Consider the following 24,038-nt stretch of genomic DNA (forward strand, 5'->3'; position numbering starts at 1 on the left):
TTCATATCTGTGGAATGACACACTGACTGTGTATCATCGTCATTGTGTGGTTCAAAGGTCACCAGCTTTACAGCCATGCCATTCTCTCCCTGCTTTGTCTGCAAACACAATCAGAGCCCGTGTCACAGGCAGGCACCGATTGTTGGGCCGGATTATCAGCGCTTCACACACAGCTTCAGCAGAACGGCAGAAAATACATGTTTCCACCTCTCAGGAGTCGAGTTTGAAAAATGAGACTATCAGCTGAGAGTGAGAAAACTAGAGAGATGCAAATAGTTACAGGGCCTTTAAAAAGTATTCGCCTCTTTTATTCTTGTTACAAATCAGTTAAGGGCAACAAAATTGTTTTTTACTAAAAAAACAAAAAAAACATTTAATATCAAAATAAAAACTGTTTTCTACCAAAATGCATTTTAAATAAAAATAGAAATGATTACATAAATATTTAAAGTAACTTCAGTTAATTCAACAGAGGTCCAATCAAGTGGTGCTAGTCGTCTCACAATGAGGAGACTGGAGATAACCTGAGTGCAATGAGTCTGTCTCTAAAAACACCTGGTCCTTTTGCTAATCTAATACATGCTCAGTCTTTGCCTTTTAATACAAAACATGAAGGCATTGTAAACAGAACATTGTAAACAGAATTAGAAAGATATTTTTTTTACATTTTTATTGTTTTGTGGAATTAAATTTCAACTGTTTCTGCAGCTCCACAAACAGAAATACAGTTTAAAAATAAAAAATTCAGCATGCTAATCGCGTTAGATTCACTTCTGATGGCCATATCTTTGTCTCTCCTTAAAGTAACTGCCGGCCACTGACCTTTGACCCGCTCCGTCCACCCACACATCACAGCTGATATTTGCTAAACATCCGTGTTCAAAGCTAACGTGTTTTCATCTCCGTCTGCTCCCTCTGAAGCTTACTTGGTGACACAGAGACTTCTCCCTGAGGAGCCAAGAAGCAGACGGCTCATGACTTCTGACCAGGACACGAAAGTTGTAGCTGAACCACAGGTGCAGCAAGTACAAGAGGCAAAAGAGAACTCTCATTTGGTGAGTTTTGTGTTTTTTCTTTTGCCGTTTTTCAGCGTTTCTATTTTGGTTTGCAGCAATTTAAGCAAGGCGGTGTGACTTTTGCCACCTCTGATGGCTCAAATTGTTGCTTTCTATCTAATAAGCCAACATGTGGCCTAACAATGGTATTGTTTTGAGCTATTTGCTGGCTTGTGTTTTATGAAGAAGAAAGTCTTGGTGAATGAAAACATCTCCTGTAACTGAAGAAGCACGACCTGCTTTTATTTCTTTCCTTTCGTGAGTTTAGTACAAATAAAAACCCAAACAAACTGGAAGAGTGCAGAATTGTTTGTGTGACCACTGGAGAAGCAGCACTATTTATATACATTTTTGATCAAGTTCATGGTGATTTACGTTTTAAATTTTGTATTTATAATTCTGGAGAATATAATTTGAGACTAACTTTGAGTTTATGTTCTTATTTTGTCAACAGTCAAATAGAAATCCAGCAAGAAACAAACAGAATAGTGAATTGCAGCGGTGCATTGTGGGGCTATTTTTTTCGTCAATTTAGTTAAATCTGCAGCATGTAACTTTCATAAATGTTTTTTATTTACATATTTGTCAAAACTGTTAGCATATCATTACATTATAACATGAGGCAGATAATCTGTGAAAAGATCAATCTCCTCCACCTCCTTCCTGAGCTGCTATTATTATCTGAAGAAATGCACCAAAATTAACCAATCAGAGCCTGGAGGAGGGTCTTAGTGCTGCCAATTGTTCTCATGTAGTCGCTGCTAAATGTGCTACTGGTGGAGAAATGACTTCCTGCTAAAAGAAAACCGTTTATCAGACGTCTTCGGTGACCATGCTAACTAGCATTAGCGTTCAGAACAAGCTGTGTTAGCTGCAGTGCAGCAATGGGGGCAGCGTTAAGATCCGCCTTCTGTCTCTGATAGATTGTTTCTAGTTGATACTGGGAGCACTGGGATATGCCAGAGGAGCTTGATGGTTTTTTGTTTTTTTTTAACCATACTGTCACGACAAAGTGACAGATTCAGCAAATATGCCAAAAAAGTGCATCATGTGAAATCGGCTGTCTGTTGGGTGTGTCTGAAGGGCCCAGTGTGTTGATCCTCATGTAAATCCAGGTCTTTCATCACAGTGATAGAGGAGAAGCCTCCATCCTCCTGTTATTATTTCAGAAACCTTTCTTAGAAAGCGCTGCATCAGGACCTGCGGACAGTTCATCACCCTGATGGCTGCAGCCATCAGTCACTTCCCTCACTTTGTTCCCAGATGTTGAGGAAATGGCCTCCTCGGCTAGAAACACGCTTTACGTGTCGAAGTGATTCATATTAACCGCCTCTGTAATGTGAGCTGCGGCCTGTTTTTATGTTTGGAGATGATTGGTTTCATTGTAAAGCAGAGACTAAATTCTGACCCATCTTCTCTGCTTCTCTCCAGTTTTGAGTAAAATAATAATTATTACCATTACAGGTAAACTGTAGCATGTTGGTTAAATGTGAAACTGTATTAAAATTTATTACATAAACTCTCAGGCCCTTTGGTTAATGCAGAGGATTTTTATTTGTTAGAATATCTGTTCCCATGAGGCTCGTATGTAAAGTTAAACATAACCTCTAAATAGTTTAATTTTCATTAAGACCACATTTCTCTGTTTTTTTTAAATTGATCTGATTTAATATTCTAATCTTAAATGTCAAGTTTACCTGTAGCAGAAAATTATCATAATAAACAGAAATGTGAGTATTTAAAATATACACTGTTTCACTACAAGTTAATTTAATTAATTATGTAAATTATTGACATACATTTGACCCCACTTGCGTTAATTTTGAGTAATTAATTGCATAGATTTTAATGCACCCAAAATTTTAACTCAGTCACTTTTTTACATAAAGAAGTTCCTGCAGGATCCGATGCATTCACATGTTCCTGGTATGCCTGTGAACCTGACACACAAGCGACATCCACTAACAATAACCTCACTGGAGATTAATTTCTGCTTCAAAAACCAATCTGATTGGATGTTGGAAAAGACTATCGTCATATTCACATTTTGCTAAAGGAATTAGCCAGTCATTGAAGCTATCCTAGCTTAAAATGGCATCTCAATGCTAAACATGTAGCTGCAGCACAGACGCTAGCGCTAGCATCCACTGCCTACATTTCTAAAGAAAGTTCATGAATGACCAGGAGTTTCTGAAACACAGGAAAACTGAATTATGTACCAATCTGATGGTTTATTAATCTAAGGGTTTACATTGATTTAAAAAATACACATTTTAGTTTCAATTTTGAGGCCCTAATTTAAAAAATCTGATGCCTGCAGGTCTTATGATTGAATCTGTGATGCCAACTTCAGTTTTTTCTAAACTCTCATATCTAGAGTTGGAAAAATCAGTCTGATTTAAATTACCCGATTAGTTTTATAATAAACACAGCAGTTACTGTTTGTGTACACATTTTGAAGTAGCTGTGGCTGCTGATCTGCTCATGTAGCCTCACAAAGATTATGTAACTTCAGGATGAGAAATCTTTCCAAATTGAAACGGTGGCTCCTAGAGATAAGAGACATCCAGACTCTGCAGAACGTCTCCAAATTCAGGGAGCGGAACTGAAACCTAAACATCCAGAGGTTTTAAAGAACTGAAAAATGCTCATGCCAAAGCGATGAAGGCTGTTTTACTTTTCAACCTCTCGAACAGCTTGCATGGCGTATTATTCCTCCATGGAGCTGCTTGGACCTGCTGGGTTGATTGATGGAAACACATGGTTGACTTCTGCAGTGACTGTTTGGGCTAAATGTGGTCACTTGGTGGGAAGCCCCAACAATATGCAACCAAATAGAGTTTGTAGTCCAACAATTTGGTATGATTTATGATTTTACCTTTGTGTGTTTTCGATCAGATGTCAAAGCTGCAGTATGCAACTTTTATAAAAATTGTTTTTTGCATATTTGTTAAAACTGTCACCATGTGGTGACAGTATATGATGATACAAATAAGTGCATGATAAATGAAAACAAATACAATAATTTCAATTTGTATGATTTATAATTTTTCTCTTTCTACAAAAAACTGGATGACAAAAGGCTTCAGTCTGGTGCTTAGTCTCAACTAGACCTGCTTTTGAAGGACAATTTTGTTAGAAAGACTTCATAATTCATTTTATTTGTTGTTTTGTTTATATATGTTGGATATTTAAAATGTCTTCCAGCTCCAGTCTTAAATCTTCATTAGAATTTAAAGTTTATTGATCTCTGACAATGTGTTCTTGCATTATATTACTTTAAAATGGTCTGAAAACAACAATTTTATCGCTTATCACATTAATTTCTGAGACAATATATTGTTCAGCAAAATTTGTTATTGTGACAGGCCTAGATACAATCTGTCAAAAGATAAATCTTCTCTATATCCTTTTTAAGCTGCTATTGCTGTCTGAAGAAATGCACAGTTCTCAACCAAAAACAACCAATCAGAGCCAGGAGGCGGGTCTTATTGCTGTCAGTCATGCTTGTGTATTCTGCTTAATATACTAATGGTGGAAAAACAACTTACAGCTACAGGAAAACTGTTTATCTACTGTAATAAATGTCAGACTATGCTAGCTGCAACAAGGGGAATGAGCAGCGCCACATGACATTGTTATTGACAGTGCTAAGACCCGCTACATGGCTCTGATTGGTTGTTTATAATTAGCTTGATTATCTGCCTGATATGAATAAATATGTAAACACACACACACATATATACAAGTTACATCCTGCAGCCTTAAATGGGCTAAAATTTAGTGTGATGCCTTCAGGCGTTGGAAGGTGTTTTTACCCTGTAAGCCGCAAAATTTGGAAAAGGAAAGATCACGATAAAGTCTGGAAAACGGATAAGAAGCAGAGGAAATGGAAAGGGGGCAAACTGACGCCCTGATGGCGTCTGGTGGGGTAACGCTTCAGGCTGTAGGTCTCATTACAAGCTGCTGGTGGTGGAAAAGCAATCAGGAACCAAACGACGGTTTCCAGCGTTTTTAGCATATTTAGTTCAGGGAGATCCAGCTCCACTACAAACAGAGAGGAAAATCTTTCCATGTTGGGAACAAAGGGACATGCTGCAACTATTTCTACATCACAGAATTTGATTAAAATAGCTTCATTATGGTAATTTTATTGATTTGCCTCAAACTGTTAAGCGTAGACCTCAATATATGCACTATCTGAAAGTAGTTTTCTCAGCTTTTAGCATTTCCTGCCAATAGTTTCATATCCGTCTGCATTTTAAGCAACTAAAATCTGTTCCTGCTGGCCAAACGAACCTGCCTGCCCATACGTTGAGCACATAAGTGTTCAAAACGCATTGGATATTGACCTATTTTATAGCCACAAATGTTCAAGTCAAGGCATTTATAATTCAGACCAGACATGAAGAAAGGCAAAGACTGTAGTGAGTCTGCTAGAAAAGAGAGCACCAGTTGTTTCCATTTGGTTTTTCACCAGTAGAGAATATGGGGAATGTTGTTAGATTAACACGATTATTATCCAAAAAGTGGTCATCAGGTTAATTTCAGTTTGACGGATGGTAGAAATGGTCTTAATGGGAGAACTTTCAATCCTTTTAAAATTAGAAGAAAAAAGTCATGGTTCTTTGAAAATGACAAAAAAGTCCAAGTGTGATTTATAAAAAGTATAACTTCTTTTTTTATTTGTACATCACAATAAAATAACATAACTGTTTTGTAAAATTTATTATCAACTAATGAAGGATTTTATTGTGGATTACATTACTGTTTTCCCCCCTATGTTATTTAGGTGTAGATTTTTATGCAAGTCCTTTGTGCTTTCACCCATTTATTATTCTCCTATCTTTGATCTGTATTTTAATTGTGTAAAATATACTGAATTAATTATTGGATATCAATAGGTGCTCAGTTATTATACCACTTCAGGAGTTCTGGGTAGAAAATATTAGCAAAGTTTTTTCTGCAAACTTTGATTTCTGTACAGTTTTGTCTTAATTACGGCTCTGACTATGTTGTTCTTTCAACAAATTGCCTTTTTTCAGTCTATATTTTCTAGTTGATAACTAAATTAGCTAATTATTTGACAAAGAACAATTAATCCAATTAATCCTTTTCAGCCGTAGTTGACTGTTTTCATTCTGATTCCAGAAGATGTTTGTCGTAGTATTGTGTGCAATAAAAATAACTACCCTGGTGTTTCTCAGTTCATATCGAACCTCTGATTGCTCCTGATGTTTGCACACCAGCAGATTAGTCCAGATTCAGCTGTTTGCAGTCGCTGCTCTTATCTTGGCGGTGCTTCATCAGCTGCCCTGGGATGACACCGACAGTAACTCGCCTCTGAATCACTCCAACAAAACAGAACCGTCTCTCTCTTTGTCATCACGCCAGCCAACCTTTTCACCCTTGTCAAGGAATGGAAACATTTAAAATCTCTAAAGGTCAAGCAATGCCCGGTAAAAAAAACAAAAAAAACAACACGTCCGGTGATGTCAGCGGGGGGTTTCTATGGCAGCCGGCTCGGACAGGAGCTGAAGCATTAGCATAGTCTGCTGTGTGTGTGTCTGCCTGGCCTGGATCTGCCGGTGCAGCTTCCAGTCAGACTCGTCTCTCTTTCTATGAATCTGCTTCTTGTTTTGACTTGTTACTCCTCCTGTAAGAGGAAACAGGTTTCACTGTGTTTTCGTTCTACTCCCAGCAGCTAATTAATGGAGTTAGTCCATTAAAACACCCATGAGGGTTGAGCTTTAGCGTTCGCAAAGGCTTCAGGTGAGCGCCTCAAAGCCCCATGGATGTCTCTGCTGTTTTCCCAGAGAATGACTCAGTGCAACGGTGACAAAAACAAAAGCAGACACGGATGCTGAACAGGAGGAGGCAGCCACTCAGCTTGTGCAACGTCAGCTTTGCCCACCAGGGCAGCGGAGCCTCTCTGCTGTCATCAGATTTGTTGAATCGACGGAGCAGCTCGGAGCAGACGGAGTCGGAGGAGTCCGGCTAAAACTCGAAATCACACGGGGATGATCCGAGGTCTCATTCTGCCTGCATGTGGGAGCGTGTTTTTACTGAGTTTTAATCATGGATTGGATGGAGTGGAGCTTTTTACCACCTTCCACAGGAAGCTTCTGGCCTCCAGTGCCTGAGGAGTTAAATGATGCACTGGCTCTCACCACGGCTCTGGGTTACGGTCTGTTTGCCTGCGAGGCTTGCAGGCTGAACTACTCCTTTAATCCTGTGAGTATTTCCAGTGGGTTCAGGCCACCAAGACCCTAGGAAATACTTTAATTTCCGCTTGTAATGCAAAAAAGCGAATGGTTTTTAACATTATAGAGAGTTCTTCACTCATTTAGAACCTAAACACAACTTTAAAGCAACATTTAGGTTTCTAAATCAGTACAATATTTCTATTAATTTCTGTGATAAAAGAAGGGAAAAGGGCAGTTCAGGATCAAACAAGAAGTTGCAGAAGAGTGCGTCTGTTCACCTGAAATTTGGAACAAACGTCCTTAGAACTGCAAAACAGCTGAAACACTGAGTTAACTTAATAAATTGAGATTAAAAACCCTCCTGTTCAGGGTTGCTTTTGAACCACAACAACTGAAAATTGAATAACACATTAGATGTGTATTGATCATTTTACCGATGGCACTTCAAAAATGTAATGCCTGCTACTGATTTTCACAGTTGTTGACTCTGTCATGTATTTATGATGAATTTGTTTTCATGATGCACTTTGATCTGCCTTGTTGCTGGAATGTGCTACAAATAAAATTAATTGATTAATGATGAAAAAGAAATGTCAAACTCAGGCATGGTGTCCACCCATGACAAAGTAGAAATAGCAAAAAGTCTCGCTTGAATTTAAGATCCTAAAGAGAAAATCTATATTGAAATTCATCCAGTGAGGAGGAGGAAATAAATGGAATTGAATCAATAGGTGGAGACTGGAGACGTAGCAAACCGGCACCCCTGTCTGCTTGTAATTCACTCCTGGTGACAAAAACTGTGATTTGAAACTGTAAAAGTTTGACATAGTAATTGCTGGTCCAGTTCTGACCAGTATTGTTACTGGGCCTGCATCAATATGAAAATATGGGCCAACATTGATATCCGATATTAAGACTACGACTTAGGCCTGTTACGATAACATTATGCTCAACAATAAATTGTTCCAGAAATTATTCAGATAACTGATAAAATTGTTGTTTTGAAACCATTTTCAAGTCATATAATAATAATAATAATAATAATAATAATGTAAATACAATCTCTCCAAATTAATTAATCTTAATATCTAAAAAACCTTCAACACTGGAGCTGTTGATGCCTTTGTATCGTGGATCTCTAATTGTTACTCTGAACAACATTACACTAGAATACTTTATATTTGACTTGCAGTGATTGTGCAAGTCTCACATTCATCCACATGATCTGAGTTTTACTTGTGAGAATTAGGCGTGAATCCCTCTGCTAGGTTAGAGCAGATCAATCAGGCTACAGGAAGTCCCCTTTAGACTTCACCTTTAACTTCTTTTCGGAAAAACCAAAAACCACTGCACACATTTTTTTTTTTTTTGCATAACTAAGGAAGTTATTTTGAATTTTGCTTGAACCCAGCTGCATCTGATTCTGTGGTCTGGTTTATTCTGGTCTGGTAACGTGTGTGTGTGGGATCAGTCTCTGCAGGTAGAGAGGTTTGTTAAATTTCCTCTGAATCAAGAGTTGCAGCGCCTTGTTCAGTTTTTCTGGTTCTTTTCTCTGCTGGATTATTTGTCACTAAACAGTCTTGGAAAAATTGCCTGTGCCGGCGAACGATAAATCACTCCATGATGCCTCCCTGTCTCTGATTTATGTTTTATTCACTGTTGGTTGCTGACAGTAAAACCCTGAATCAAGCCACAATGTATTTAAAATTTAATTAACGGCAATAGTGTGAAGATTTTAGGTGCTATATAAATGTCCGTCACGATGTTTGTTTCCTTCTTTGTTTGTAGAGAAAATGGGTGAAAGTATTATGAATGAAGCAGGCTTGAAATAATTGTGATGAATCTATTGTTAAAATAATCATTAACTAATTTAGCAATCCATCGGTTAATTGTTAAGTGGAGTACACGCTAAAACATGCTATTTACTGAAAGAACAGCAGCAGTTAAACCAAAAATGTACACACTTTGCATTTGAGGTAAAAACTCACCTTTTCTGAAAATATTTTCTACCCAGAACTCCTCAGGTGGCAGTTTTAGCTTCACTCAGATCAAAAAAATTTCTATGAAGCACCTTTTACTCTCTCATTATCGATGGGTTAATCAAAAAACATAATCAACAGATCAGCCCTACACTGTATTGATGTGAAGTCAGTCAGAAAGGGATGAGCTTTTCACATGATGGCTGCAGCCTCAGGCACCCATGCCTTATGTTGTTGGTCTTTATTTTCTTAATTATTTATGTCCCTATTTTGAATTTTGATTTAGAATGGCTTATGTGGTTAAATGAAAAAAAAAAAATCAGATTTTTTTGATTCGATCACTTGACAGAACAATTTGATTACTAAAATAATCGTTAATTGCAGCCTTAGAATGGAGATTTTCCTGTTTCAGCCAGCAGCTCTGTTGGTGCGTCTGTGGTTTGAGGTTCCCTCTGCTCTTGTGCAATTTTTTTTGTATTGTGGGAGGGTTTTTCCTTTTAAATTCATTTCCAAATCTGAGCTTTCCTGAGGAAACTATTGTTAATTTCAGAAACAATCTTCAATGGTCACATTTACATTTAACGGAGTGAAAACTAGAGCAAGCAAACCATAGATCTGTGTTGCATCAGCAGAAGCCTTGGCTTCTCTGACCGGACTGTGTTGTTGTTTTTCTCCCAGGAATCAGCCAAGGTTTCAGACCTCAACCCCAATGCGAAAGCATGGGCCAACCACATGTTTAGCCTGGACACCAGCGGGACTGCTGACACCACCACTGCTGCCCTGCAGCCATGGAAGGAAGGCTGCGATAGTTCGGCCGACCCCGGCCCAGAAGGTCAGTCGCCCGTTTGGGACACACACATGCAGACCACTTCTAATCTTACAATGAACTCTCTTAACTGCCCTGATATGGAAGACCAAAACTGGCATAATTAAAAATAAAACCATAAATGCATATTTAAGGAAAAGGATAAGCAAAATATACATATACACAAAGGGATAAAGGATAGAAAACCCAAATTCCAGTCAAATAGAATTTAAATATCCTTTATTGCTCCACACTGGGGAAATTCAGGTGTAACAGCAGCATCAATATATGAGTTCAGACAAAACATCCAAAAGTGTTAAAATATAAAAATAAAGTGCATTTGTCAGAAATAGAAACATCATACTCTTGATCCAAGGGATGTACAACTCATTAGGATTAGGCCTGTTTCATTAAGCAATAAATCAATTGCATGAGAAATTAAAACAAACTTGGTATTTGCATGATTTATCGTTTTTCTCTTTCTACCAAAAACTGGATCACAAAACTCTTCAGTTTGGTGCTTAAATCTCATCTAGCCCTTTTTTTGAGGAACAATTTTGTTCACACAGACTTCATAGTTAAGTTTGTTGTTTTGTTTATTTATTTAGCATATTTAAAATATTAAATGTACATTAGAATTTCAAGTTTATTGATCTTTGGGAATGTCATTAACATTGTAATACTTGAAAATGTTTTCAAAATGGCATTTTTTTATTGTAATGACATTTTTTATGTACTTAATGTGCATGTGTTTTGAACATTAAAAAGTTAAGACTGTTTACAATGCATAACATCAGTATATTGCAGACAAGCAAATGTGTAATAAAAGCAAAAATGTGATTTAAAAATGAGCAAAAAGACAGTAAATTGTTCAAATACCAGCAAGGATGCTGTTGAGTTTGTTGGGAACAGTGATGATTATGAAGTCTGATAACTGCTGGGAGGAAGGATCTGCATTAACGCTCCGTTGTGCATGAAGGATGCAGCAGTCTGTCACTGAAAAAGCTCTTCAGTTCAGCAGTCTAAAATGTTTTTGAAGGGAAATTACGGCAATGGCTTCAGATTAGTTAGGAAATGAAACAAGCTAAACCATTTATGGCAGAGTCTTAAAGCTGAGCCCAAACACGCTAAAATTTCTGATGAGTAAAAAAATAAAAAGAAACCTTCAGGTTTATTAAAGACTTTTCCTTCAGGCTGATTCCTTGGAGCTATTTTTAGGTCTCAGTTGGAGGCATTTTAAGAGTTGTCACTGAACACTGAAGGCGATTCTTTTAATCTCGAAACTCGGACGTCTCATTTGCATGTGGGTATTAAAGCTACACTATCGGCTCATTCACAACAAGTTATTTTTACTCTCCTGTCTGCCACACGTCACATTTTTCATGAGTGAAACACGTCTTTAATCATTCATACCTAATTTAATATGATGCATTAATATATTCCAGCCACTGTTCCCTGAACGTAACTGATTAACATCCAGCGGAGAAGCAACAAGGATATGGTTCGGAAACAGAAAGCATCGATTAGCTCTGCTCTCACTTTATTTCATACAAACGAGGATATTTTATGAAAAATTTAATCCAACTGACGGTGTATTTGTGATTGTTTATGCATCTTTTAAAAACTTAGAAAGTACAAAGAAACATTTGTATTGGAGATTTAGTATCATAAAGGAACTAAAGAGTAAATTTAAAGAACTAAAGTGAGTCTGAACCACATCCTGATATCACAGCTTTGCCACCAATATAAAGGAAACTGAAGTCATTGTTTCCATGTTGCTCAGCTTCTGCCTGTTTACTTATTGACTTGTTTTTGTGGCTGCATTAAAAATCATCCTCTTCCAGACATTTAAATAATTTTCTTCAGTTTACAGAATAAAGTTTCTGCATGTTTTTAGCGTAAATGCTGCACTTTTATGGGCTATAAAAGCATGAGCAGTGGTTTACCTTTAATGGCTGAACTGCTGCTGCAGAGCAGGTAATTGCAGGTTTATTACCTGTAAAAACCAGTATGTTGTTTGGAAGCACAGTGCATTTACCTCAGCCATTACCTGCCAATCAAATGATGTGGGTGGCACTTTAATGCCAGGGTTGATTTTTGTTTGTGAAAGGCTGCTGTGTGGCGGATGACGTTTGAGATGGCTTGTGATGTTTTTATGTATTAGAATAGAAAAGAAATATGTTTATTGTCAGCTTAGTGACATCTGAGTACAAGCGCTTAGATTTACACAGAAATAAAAATATAAAACATGGAACCAAGAATAACCTACCGTACAGGAAGGGCAAATTTACTGCATTAGAAAACATCGTGCAGTTATTAAAAGTAGCATTTTCAGAGTCTAAATAATGTGGAACTGAGTAGCATAATTTAAATATGTAACACATGATCTTGTATATTTGTGCATAAAAACAACAGATTATTTATGAGAAGTGAAACAGCACTTCTTGTAAGTAGAATGTTGTTTGAAATGCGGAAAATCTTTAAATACAAGCAGGGAGTTAAATATTTACTGAATTTGTTGGGGTATTGTTGGTTTTTTAGAGTCTTAGCAGCTGCTGTGAGGAAGGATTTACAATTTACGCTATTTTGTGCACCTAGGATAGAGCAGACTGAGATTGAAGGAGCTCATGCATGGAGACTCATTAATTAACAATCAGTGTTTCAGTATTTTATATATTTTTCATGTGCACATTAAAAGTGAAGAGATCTAGATTGAACTTTGAATTAAATCCTGCTGCTTTTATTCTCATCAACATGTTTTGGTAACGCAAACTGGTCTAAAACAGAAATGGGAAAAAGGTTATGTGGCCTTTTATAGTGTTTGTGAAACATCTGTAAAATAATAATGTTAAAAATTAAACTACTCAGAAAATATGTTTGTTTAAGCAGTAATAAAAATATATTTTTTTCTAAATGCTGGTCCTAGATGACATGCTTTTGGTACCAAGTTGATTGCCTGTTGTCTTAGGTTTCTGAACCAGATTTCTAATCCCAAATTAGCTGCCTTTGAGTCCTTGACTATTTTATTTAAGATCTCTGCAGAGGGAGAATGAGTTAGAGCTGGACAATATAGCTGAAAATGTATCACAATATAAGTGTTTCATATTGGTCAATATCAATAATTATTGATTAATTTTTTGTTTTAAATATTTAAAATACTGCCAAATAAGAATAGAAAATAAGACATTTTCTATTATTATTATTTTTAAGCAGTTAACCTTAAACTGCTGCTGTGCTAGTTACTCAACAGATTGTTGCTTGGCAACCAAAGAATCAGTGAGTTGCTAGGCAACCAAAGAGTGAGAGAGCTAGTTGAAGCCACCAACCTAGTTTAGAGGTTGAGCGACGGAAGTATTTCCTCTGCCTACATCTCCCAGAATGCTGTGCGGTTCTGGATTGGAGTTCGATGAAATCATTGAATAGTCTATCAGATGTATTATCTATTGATTGGTCACATGTCTATCGCCATGTATATTGTTATTGATTTATTGTCCAGCTCTACACTGAGTTTAAAGAAGTGTCTTAAAGTGACTTCAGTGTGTGTGTTATAGACTGATAATGGAGTTTTAAGGGATTTGATGGTTAATGGTAACATATATTTTTCAGTATTTGACCTGATCAGAACCAATCAAAGGAAATCTTCTCTTCATCTCTTAATTTATGTTACTCATGTATTATTTTTGTTCTCACATTATGTAATTTTTCATCTTTTTATTAAATTTTTTAGGCAAAGGTTAGCCCAATTAGCTTATGTGTCAAAGTGAAGCTGATGGAGCTCAGATGCAAACAGGCTGGTGATGAATCATTATCTTATTGCCTGTGTTGTCAATAATTACTGCCCTTGTTGATTGCCAGGCTTTGAAGCCAGTGAGGACAAAGCTTACAAGGAGCCTGAGCTAGCTGACCCAGATGAGCCTCCACCAGAACCAGTAATGCTGGCAGAGCCGGCCCCGGTTGCCACCGTCACACTGGAGGGCCCCGAGCCCACCTACCCAGGGTACCCTGACCCTGGGCAGCCTGGGCACACAGGTGGGCTGGCTAGTGGCTGGGCAGTTTGTGGGCTTTCACAGGTTACTTTACGTAGAACCAGTTTGGAGTTAAAATCAGCAGTTGAGCTCACTGGGAATGTGTGTTTATTATTGTGAGGATTTAAGAGGTAATTATGCAGGGAAACGACCCGGGTTGTTGACGTGGACTCGGCCTGCTTTACTCTGGCAGATAAACCATAAAGTAATTAGAGGTGAATCACCTGTTCAGCCGTACCTGCAGTAGAGTTTTAATTCTGGGAATGAGATGGCTTCATCCAAGTAGAGCACATCCTCCACTGGTTTTTGTTTTCTTGGAGACAAGTGGCCACTTTAAAAGGTTTAATTCACAGCAGCATTAAAATTTGATGATCCTCTCCAGCAAGGATCTGCCACCAGACTTTTATCTCTAAGTGCTCTCTGTTTGAAATAAACACAACCGTTACGAAGCCAAAAATGTTCTGCAGGTCACTTTGGGCGTTGATTGACAACAGATTCAAACTCTAAGCTAACTTAACTGAACTGAAGAAACTGATGAGATGTTTCCTTCATGGCTATATGGGCCTATAAAGGCAGCAGTAAGGAAGATTTTTCCATTTTCCTTTTGCTTATTTCTTCATTAAATATTCATTGTTCTATTTTTCCTCCATTTATCTCACTTTTTGTTCAGTTTGTTTGTTTGCACCAAGTTTTTAAAGATGTATTTGTTATTTCTTGCTATTAAAATCATTTTTTTCCCTGTCTTATCAACAGGCAGTGATTCTCCACCTGACAACAGCCAGGAGGGCTTAAGAGAGAACCTGAAGAAGACCCTGGAGTTCTGCCTGTCCCGGTGAGTCCAACTTTTCCTCCATAAGCTACTTTTGGTTCTTGACAGGTTCTATAAACTGGGTTTCTGTGCATCTTTGAGTCTTGCATATCTAAAACTAAGATCTTAAAGTGTCTTAAATTCATTGAAAAAAATGTAAGTTGGCCTAAATAAGTTAACTATAGGTCATAAATATTGTTGTGGCAGGACTATTTACTCTTGTATATTCTGAGTAGTTTATTGTTCTTGGGGCTACCAGTAACTAGCTGCTAATATGCCCTTATTGGCTTGCAAAGGTAGCTTTTTGCATCCGTCATGGGTAAGTGTAAATTTAAACAGGTTCCTATTGAATTGTAAGCTGACTAGTAACATCCTAGTTAAAATGCAGTTCAGTCAAGTTCAGTTAATTGAACCAATTTGTAAAGTTTTCTATCAGAAGGAGCCGACCAATAATTTCTCCTGATCATGCATGTGGCGACAGTGGAAAGGAATAATCTCGTTTTAGCATAAGGAAACTTCCAGCACAACTTGGATTTAGAGTAGAGGATGTTTGCACATCCTTAAAGAGTCTTGAAGTAACATATCTAAAATTACAGCCTTAAAATGTATTGCATTCATTAAAAATCAATCACTTGGCTTTCAATATGTTAATCAGAGGTCTTAAATTTTGTTGTAGCAGAACTATTTAACCTTGTATGATTCTATGTAGTTTTCTTTCTTGTTGACCTTTACTGTTATGCAAAACCTTTAAGTATGAGTTCACTTCGTTCTGTGACACAAGGTGGTTTTGTCTCCCTGCAAGTAGCTGCTAATATATCATTACTAGGTATTTAGCTGGTTGTTTATCTAGCAAGATATTACCTTTTTATTGTCCATCATTTACAAATGTATTGGCAGTTTGCTTACTTCTGTTGCCAACCCATACAATTTGAGATTTTTGTTTGTGCATTTCTGTCTTGATGAAAGTCTTAAATACCATTCATAACGGTCTTAAAATGTCTTAAACCCTGGAGTAAGTGACCACTTGCCATGACTTCCTATTGTTAGAAGAAAACACTCAGGCCTGTTAGCAGCGTTAGCTCTATAAGTTGCTTCATCTTGGGGAGAAACTCAGTTGAACCGTTGAGCTTTGAGTCTAAATCTGGCCATGAAACAAACTGGTGAAGTCAGAAATGGGGTTTATGGGCTCTGTGGAAAGTATCTGCTTTAAGTGAAGCTGTGTGCTGCGTTGACCCACTTAAAATCTGTGACAGGTGATAATAAAACCCAACAGGAAGATGAGACCTCATGTTGTTTCTGTAATGTTAAATCGTATTGATTCTACTGTTTATGGGTTAAATGCATCCAGTTAGACCATAACTAATGTTAGAGCTAGTAATAGGTACCGGCAGCGACGCTCTTTCCACTCAGGAATGGGAGAGAACGCGCGCTGATCATAGAAAATGCCCTAACTTCCCACCATCAAAAGTCCTTTTTAGAATATTTTTTTTCCAAAAGCAACACTACTGTGTTAAAGTTCATTGATTTTCCTTTCCAATGATACCAGTTTTATGTATGTTGAAGCAAATTAAACACTTTAAATTTCCCAGTAATTTTCATAATTTTTTCGAAAAGCCGCATTATTTATGCTAATTCGAACGCCCCTCCTGACACATAGTTCAAGAAAATCAGTTGGCGCGTCACGAACATATGACCAAATGAGTCAACAGTGATATCATATTAAACCTTAAACTATAGGCTTTCTCTACATACCCGGTTTGTCAAGGATTATTTTTTTTAGTTTTTTTGTAAATCATAAAAGTATCAAAACTTCGTCAAATAGCGAACGAATTATAAAAAATAAACCAGACAAACTGGGTATCAAAATAAAGATTAATTTGTTAGCTTTAATATAATACAGGAATCACACTTGTAGAATCAATGTGCGTGACGCGCCGAGCATATCATCAACGAAAGGCACGTCGCCCCTCTAGCATAAAATAATGGAGCCGCCTTCTGTGGACGCTGCTGACTGTTCGGATCACTGCTCTATTCCGGACGTACTAATTCCATCCTTGGGTAAGTTAGACACACCTTCTTACATCAGATATCTTTAAAGTAATGTAAAGATAATAGTTAGCGTTATTTTGATATGTGATTGCAGCTATTTAATCCGGTGTGGGAAGGCGGTTTCTGCCGATCTGGTCGGGCTTTCTCTAACTTCGCCGTCCTGTTAGCAAGCTGCTTGTTTTTAGCTGGGTTTCTATATAGCTTACGCTTAAAATACAAAACGGAGTGGTAGAAGATGGAGCGTATATGTGTGAATTTAGATACCTGGTCAATAAAATAAATAATATTGATTGTATATTCTCAGAGAAATGGGTTCGGTCTTGGAGCGGATTTTTTTAATTTTTTTTTTCATTAGTGTGCCGCTTACGCTACAACCAGCGGTTAAGAAACAAAAATATCAATGCTCATTATACATGCTAGTTATTAAAGATACGTTGTTACTTCATTTCTCATATCGGACTCTTTTTATAGACTCTAATTTTACTTGTCTGGTGACATCGCAGCACAAACGTGCGAGGTTTCACAGACGACAGTCTGTGAAATCGATCGATTTCCCAATGTCTGTGTACAGAAAAACATGACAGTTCATGGATGAAAATAAACAAATGAACATGGTGTTTTTTCATGTTTATTAGTTTTATTTTGTGTTTTTTTTTAACAATAAGATGTGTTCATTTTTATAGTCAAAATCAACGTGAGCAATAAAGAAAATCAGGGTATCTAATTTCAGTAGAAGCTCAAATACATGTAAAGCTTAAAAAAATTTGATATTGAGAATATTCATTGCTGCTTTCTTGTTTTTCAGTGAATGATGACTACTACTCGTTAAAATACATCCTGCTGTTCACTGGAAAAGGGCGTCGACCAAGACCACCGTCCTTGGCCTGCACATTCACATGGTTTTGTTCCAGAATCCAGTGGTTCATCTCATATATGTAAAAATGAGTGCTTTGTCTGGTGAAGTGACTGGATGTGTCCAAAAAGAATAAACTCTAGACAATTTTTATGAAAAATGGCACCTTCTTTGGCACTTTTTCAGATGGTTGCTAATAGTGAATTTTCCATTAAAAAAAGGAAAAATCTATATTTTCTGTGCCAGCTTTATTAAGAAAACTACTGAAGATAGCCCTAAGTAAATGTCTTTATCTGATGCAGCAGCCTAATTGACATCTAGGAAGGAAGTTTCTATGAAACGCATAAAACAACAAACATTTTGGAGCAAGTCAAAAATTGTCTAAAATACGAATTTTTAAAAAAACGCCTCAAAATCCATCTTTCCTACCTGCAATATTAAGGAAACTATTGAAGGTAGCCAAAAATGGATGTCTTTATAATGTTCAGCAACCTAATTTACTTGTACTAAAGAAGTTTCATTGAAATCCAATGAAAGATACAAATTTGAGGAGTGGTCAAAAAATACTCAATTTTGTCTATTTTTGAAATTTTGTTCCGTCGGTCAAATTAGCTAAGGAAGCATTTTTGCAGCCAAATAATTTTTTGTTTGACTGTCCCAGACCCCTACAAAAAATTGGGCTTGTTAAAATCACATAGCAGCCTGGGAAAAATGGCTTTTGGGCCTTAGTTTCAATATATATTTTTTAATATATCGCAAACATGCCATCTCTGCTGTCAGGGTAAATATTGAAATTTCTGTTATTTTAAAAATTCAATTTTTTAAAGAACCTTCATTTTTAAAGTAAGCTAATTATACTGCACATTTTCATGTTTTACAATATAATTTATATCTATTTAAAGAATGTAATTACAAATAAGTGTTAAATTGATTTATTTTTTGAGTAATCGACTTTCAAAAACCACATCTTTTTCTACTCCAAGGTGCGTTTGTGGGAAGGTACACCTAACCCCCAAAATCTCAAAAACCGTTAGAGATAATGGGCTGAAATTTTTTCTGCTCTTTTCTGGTAATACACTTAGTAGAAAAATGCATTTAGAGTACCAAAAATCTAAAGAAAAAAAATTGGCTGCCGGTACCTACTAGTAAGTGTGTAGTTGGCCTCTTCAGCCCCTGGTGAAAGCCATTCTTTCTCTTTGGCCATTGATGCTCACATAGCATCAGTTTTTTGGTACCAGAGCTTGTGGTTGAATCAGAAAGAAGCGTTGCCAAGCTAACTTTAGCACCAGTTTACCACTGGAACCAGTTTGGTAGAAAAGAAGATCCATTGGTCAACATCAAGATCGATGCAGGATACAACATATGTGTTCATAAAACGCATATTCCTCTGAGTCTTTCAGTGTATTGGCAGCCTCTATCAGCAGCTAGGTTGTGTGAAGATATGTTTTAATCAGGTGTTATGCATGATTAATAGAGAAAGAACTTTAATGCTTTAATTTTGAAATGAAATGAAATGAAATGATTAATTTTGATTAATTAATTAGCTAGATTTTACAAACTTTACTGCAATTATTATAACATGTATATGTGTGTGTGTGTGTGTGTGTGTGTACAAAAGTTCCGTCTGGAACCTTTCTATTCCAGTGTTTCTGGTACGCCCTTAAATCTGATGCACAAACAACACCTGCTAACATCAGCGAACCGCAAAGCCATCACTTTTGGCCCACTTGAAGTTAATATTTATAGGAAAAACAATCTGATTGTTTTTCCTATAAATACTGTTTTCATTAAAGGAATTAGCCGATCAGCGAAGCTATTCAACAGCATCTTAATGCTAAACATGTTGCAGCTAATGTCAGTGTCCACAGCCCACATTTCTGAAAAAGGTTCATGAAAAACTGGAAAGGTGAATGGATAGAATAGTGCTGATGGTTGAATAACAAAGTAGAAACAATAAATATCTTTGTTGTTGAGCTCAAGTGTCTATTTATACAATAATTTAGCAGCAAAAAATTTATTTTGAATAGAAAATGTTGATTATTTTGTTTAAAGTTTGATTAAAATATGATTAATTAATCACACACCCTGCTATTAACTCAATAAAAATTTTAATTATTAGCACTTTGGTTAATGTCCCTAATTAAAAATACCTATTTTTCCTCACTATGCACACAAACTGATCACTGAAAGGTTTCCACTTGTTTTCCTGTTTAACACTGAGCCAGTAGCTGTGGATGATTCATGAACCTGGAGAACAGCAGCTTTTGTTGACCACAGCGGGATCCCGTCTGTTTCTTTCCTTCTTGTGAAACTCTGTGGATTCGTGTTGCCAGCACCACAACACGACTGCATTCCGACACAGCAGTGTTTTTCCCGTGGCGGTTAAACCTCCGGGGCCCTCTGCGAGATGTAAAGGTTATCAGCTGCTTGTGGCCTCCAGGGAGTACATCTGCTGGCAGCTCACAATACGTGCCGCCTGGCCGGCTGCATGCATCAACACAAACAGAAACCCAGAAAACAGAAACGGATCTACGCCATTGTTAGGCCGTTTACTTCTACCTCCATTCAGAAACTCCACACTGAAGCTTGATCAAGATGATTTAAGTTGGTGTCACTACAGACTTTTCTGAAAATCTGATGGAAGATTCAGGATGAAACAAATCAGAATGTAACTTAAAATACCATCTGTACCAACGCCATACCTATGCCAGAATAACAGCTAAATATTCTGTCTGGACAGACTTAATCTTTTATCTTTTTATCTTTGCCTGGACTGTCTTGATTACAAATTTCCCTGATGATAAATTGCTCCAATAATTATTGTGATAAGTGATAATGTTATTCAAGTAATATATTGATTATGGCATAATGATGCAAGTTTCCCCCCCTCAAAGACCAGTAAACATTTATTTTGTAAGGAAAACTTAACAATGGAACTGCAAGATATTTCAAATATCCAAAATTAAAACACAACCAAAAATGATAAATAAAAATTGCCCTTCAAAAAATATTAATTAAGATTGAGCTAATTTTAATTTATAATTTGATTGTTTATAGCAACAATCTTAATCTTTGCATTAACTAGTATTTTACTCAAATTTATTTTAAATCTGAAAATCTCAGATAAATAACCAGGTGAAGCGTCTATCCAACATTTTCCATTAATAGTTTTACTCCAAAAAGATAGGAAAGATAGGAATCAAAGAGTTGCTGTAGATGGTGATGACTGTTGACAGGAAAGGTCTTCTGTAGCAGTCTATATTACAGTGAATTTGAATAAGCCTCTGACTGAAGTTACTCTGTTTTCCCAAGACAGTATCATGAAGAGGATGGTCAGGGTTGTACTTAATTTTCTGTATTTTATGAGTAAAATAAAAAAATAAAATTAAAAGGATAAGAATAAAAGAAATATTCTTTGCATCGTCAGGTTCCACATTCTCTAATCTAAGAAGGCTAAAAAAACGTCTTGTCTCTAACACAGGCTTTGTCTACACAGCAGATGAATGCGACCCAATCTGTGTGACACATCTGATTGTCTGAACGAACCAATTCTCATCTTTTCACCCTTAAAAAAATAAAAATCAGATTTATTCCATTTCCATATGTGGTTCCAAATTATAAACTGGAATAAAACGCTGCAATTTTTCAACAGTTAAACTTTCTAGATCAGATGCCATAAGCACTTCAGTTGGTTTCGACACCAATTATTATTTGTCCCTCTGAAGTAAAACATTTGCATACCTTTTCTAAGTTCGCATCAAATTGCATTTAAATTTCTTCTGGATGTTCAGCTTTATTCATGGTCAGAAAGATCTTTAAGCTTTGCCATGAAAAGTGCTGCTTTCACCAAACGTTATGAGTTATTTATTTATTTATTTAGGCCTGAGTCTGGCCCCAAGTGAGGCTGGACTCTCTTTAGGCATCTGGTTGTCATTGTTCCTCTGTGGGCGTCGGGCATGGTCTGAATGAAAGGCCCGTTTCAGAGCCTTTAAACGCCTCTGCAGTGCTGCTGCTGCTCACAAGTCAAAACCTTACAAATTTAGATTGTTTTTCTCTTTCCTCATTGTTCTGTACAGTTTTATTTATCTGTAGACTTTGTTTTTATAACGTTTATGGATGGACAGTTGCATGTTTGGACAGTTATTCCCTCTGGTTCTGGATGCTGTGCAGCTGGAAGGATTTTTGCTTTTACTTTCTTACTTTCAGACAGTTGTTGTGATGCGTAACCATGGCAACAAGGGGCTGCGTTTACAACCGGGAGCAACTGATTAGCATTTCAAATCACAGTAACGACTCCAACATCTCTTTCTAAAAGGCTTTCTAATCGTATAGCCAGACAAAGAGGAGTAGCAAGAGAAAATGAGGTGGATTAGCAGAGCAAGCCATCAACTGATGGTGTCATAGAGGATATTTTTCTCTGAAATATCCTCTTAGCTGCCTGGAAATTGAGCTGTCAGAATGTCATCACAGTCATGAGACTGTTATGAAGCAACAGTCTTCAGTCAGAAGCTTTGTTGGATTCGATGGAAGAATGACTGCTACTGGACGTTTTTACCATCCACAAGTTGGTCTAGTTATTTGGAATTTACTGATTATTTCTCTAAGAAAGTAATCCAATACTCATTTTCAGAAGTAATAAGTTACTTTAAAAATTACTTTATTACTTGATTCACAATCTGAATAATGCAGTCAATCTTTTTAAGCCTCCATCCTACAACAGTTAATTTTAGTCTTTTTAAAACTTATCTTAATTTCACTCGTTTAACTTTATGCATGTTGCATCAAGCAAAGATGAAATTAACTGCAATGAATTTGAAGAATTTTGTTCAACATTTAAGACCGTTTAGTTCACATTTCTCCACATTTTAAGAAAAATAACGTTTTTTTCTTAACCTCATGTTCTGCATTTTTAAGAAAGATCAAGTGTTTCTGTCAAAACACTTGACAGAAACCAGATGTGCGCTGCTCGGTTATCAAATAGTGGGTAATGATTTATGCAGAAACAGAATTCCTGCATCACTGTCTGATTCCAGTCCTAACCTGTTTCCTCTCTCTCCAACAGGGAGAACCTGGCCAGTGACATGTACCTCATCTCCCAGATGGACAGCGACCAGTACGTGCCAATCGTGACGGTGGCCAACCTGGACCACGTCAAGAAGCTCAGCACTGACGTGGAGCTGATAGTGGACATTTTACGATGTGAGTAAAGCGCTCCATGTTTAACCACTGGCTTTAAAGCAAACATCGTGACGTCAGTCGGCTGCAGCAACCGCTCAGGAAGTGGTTCACACTGATTTACCTGGACTGATTATTAAGGTGCATTTGATTTAAACGCAGACTTAATTTACAGCCTAATTTGAAACTACTTGCTTTTTTTTTGTTGCTCAGTCATGTCCTCCCAACAGCTTGGATTTAAATTTTAATTTAAATTAGAAAGCAAAGGCTGCTAAAGAGTTAAAATTAAATAAGATTTCGGTTTTAAAGAAGAAGTATATTGTTTTTAAAAAAGTTTATCATGCCATCCGTCCGCTCGTCCATGTTCATTCATGTCTGTGAGACAAGATCTGCAAAATTAATCAGATTCAAAACACAATTTTTCTATGATTCAATTTTCTTTTCAATAAATTAGGCATGCAATGTTTTAATTAAACAATCTAGTCAGATATTTTTAAATAAAAGAAATTATTTTAAGTAAAATAACCTCTCTCAGATTTTAACCTTAAATAAAACAATTTTTGCATTAGTGAAATGTTCGGTGCTGGAACTTCGGTCTGGTGCCACTGAAAAATATTTGTTCCTGGCAATAATCCCACAGATATTTTTTCCCACCAAAAAAATATCTGTTTCAAAATAGTTTGAAACACCATGTTCATTTAAAATAAGGTGTTAGAAAACAAGACCTTTCAGCAGGATATCGATCTAAACCTATACAGTTTCAATAATCAGTTCCTCGAGGATTTCACAATCGCTTTTCTTCTCTTTATAATCAATCTGTCTGATTTTGTGGCACTACTTCAGAAATATTTGCAAGAAAGTTTGTGATATTTCTGCAGCAAATGTGGCTTTTTGTCTGGCCATATCAATCATGAGCTGTAACTTTACTTCAAGGCTCAGACAGTGGAGTCGTAGAAGAAATACTGCCACCTGCAGGTGGGAGTTATAGCATCACTTTCAGCCAGTGTTTGTCCATTTTTACTGAAAGTTTGCTATAGATTTGCACAAAAACTGGATGATAAAAGCATCAGACTGAGGAAGGTG

The 24,038-nt window shown here is 36.8% G+C and overlaps 1 protein-coding gene across 3 annotated transcripts in view; it reads left to right on the plus strand.

Annotated features, from left to right (window-relative positions):
- larp4b (La ribonucleoprotein 4B) overlaps positions 1–24,038 on the plus strand; it is a 42,055-nt gene that overhangs the window by 8,138 nt on the left and 9,879 nt on the right. The window contains exons 2-6 of one of the 3 annotated variants that reach the window (XM_015013860.2): positions 922–1,055; positions 9,919–10,072; positions 13,901–14,074; positions 14,824–14,902; positions 22,843–22,979. In XM_015013860.2, coding sequence (XP_014869346.2) covers positions 975–1,055; positions 9,919–10,072; positions 13,901–14,074; positions 14,824–14,902; positions 22,843–22,979 — 625 coding nt within the window. In that variant the 5' untranslated portion in view covers positions 922–974. Of the gene's footprint in view, positions 1–921; positions 1,056–5,982; positions 7,290–9,918; positions 10,073–13,900; positions 14,075–14,823; positions 14,903–22,842; positions 22,980–24,038 lie in introns of those variants that run through there. The other 2 variants (XM_015013859.2, XM_088014350.1) reach the window with 2 other exon arrangements.

The sequence above is a fragment of the Poecilia mexicana genome, unplaced genomic scaffold, assembly GCF_051168715.1.
Source record: "Poecilia mexicana isolate PSO_F unplaced genomic scaffold, ASM5116871v1 scaffold_17, whole genome shotgun sequence".
Taxonomy (NCBI): domain Eukaryota; kingdom Metazoa; phylum Chordata; class Actinopteri; order Cyprinodontiformes; family Poeciliidae; genus Poecilia; species Poecilia mexicana.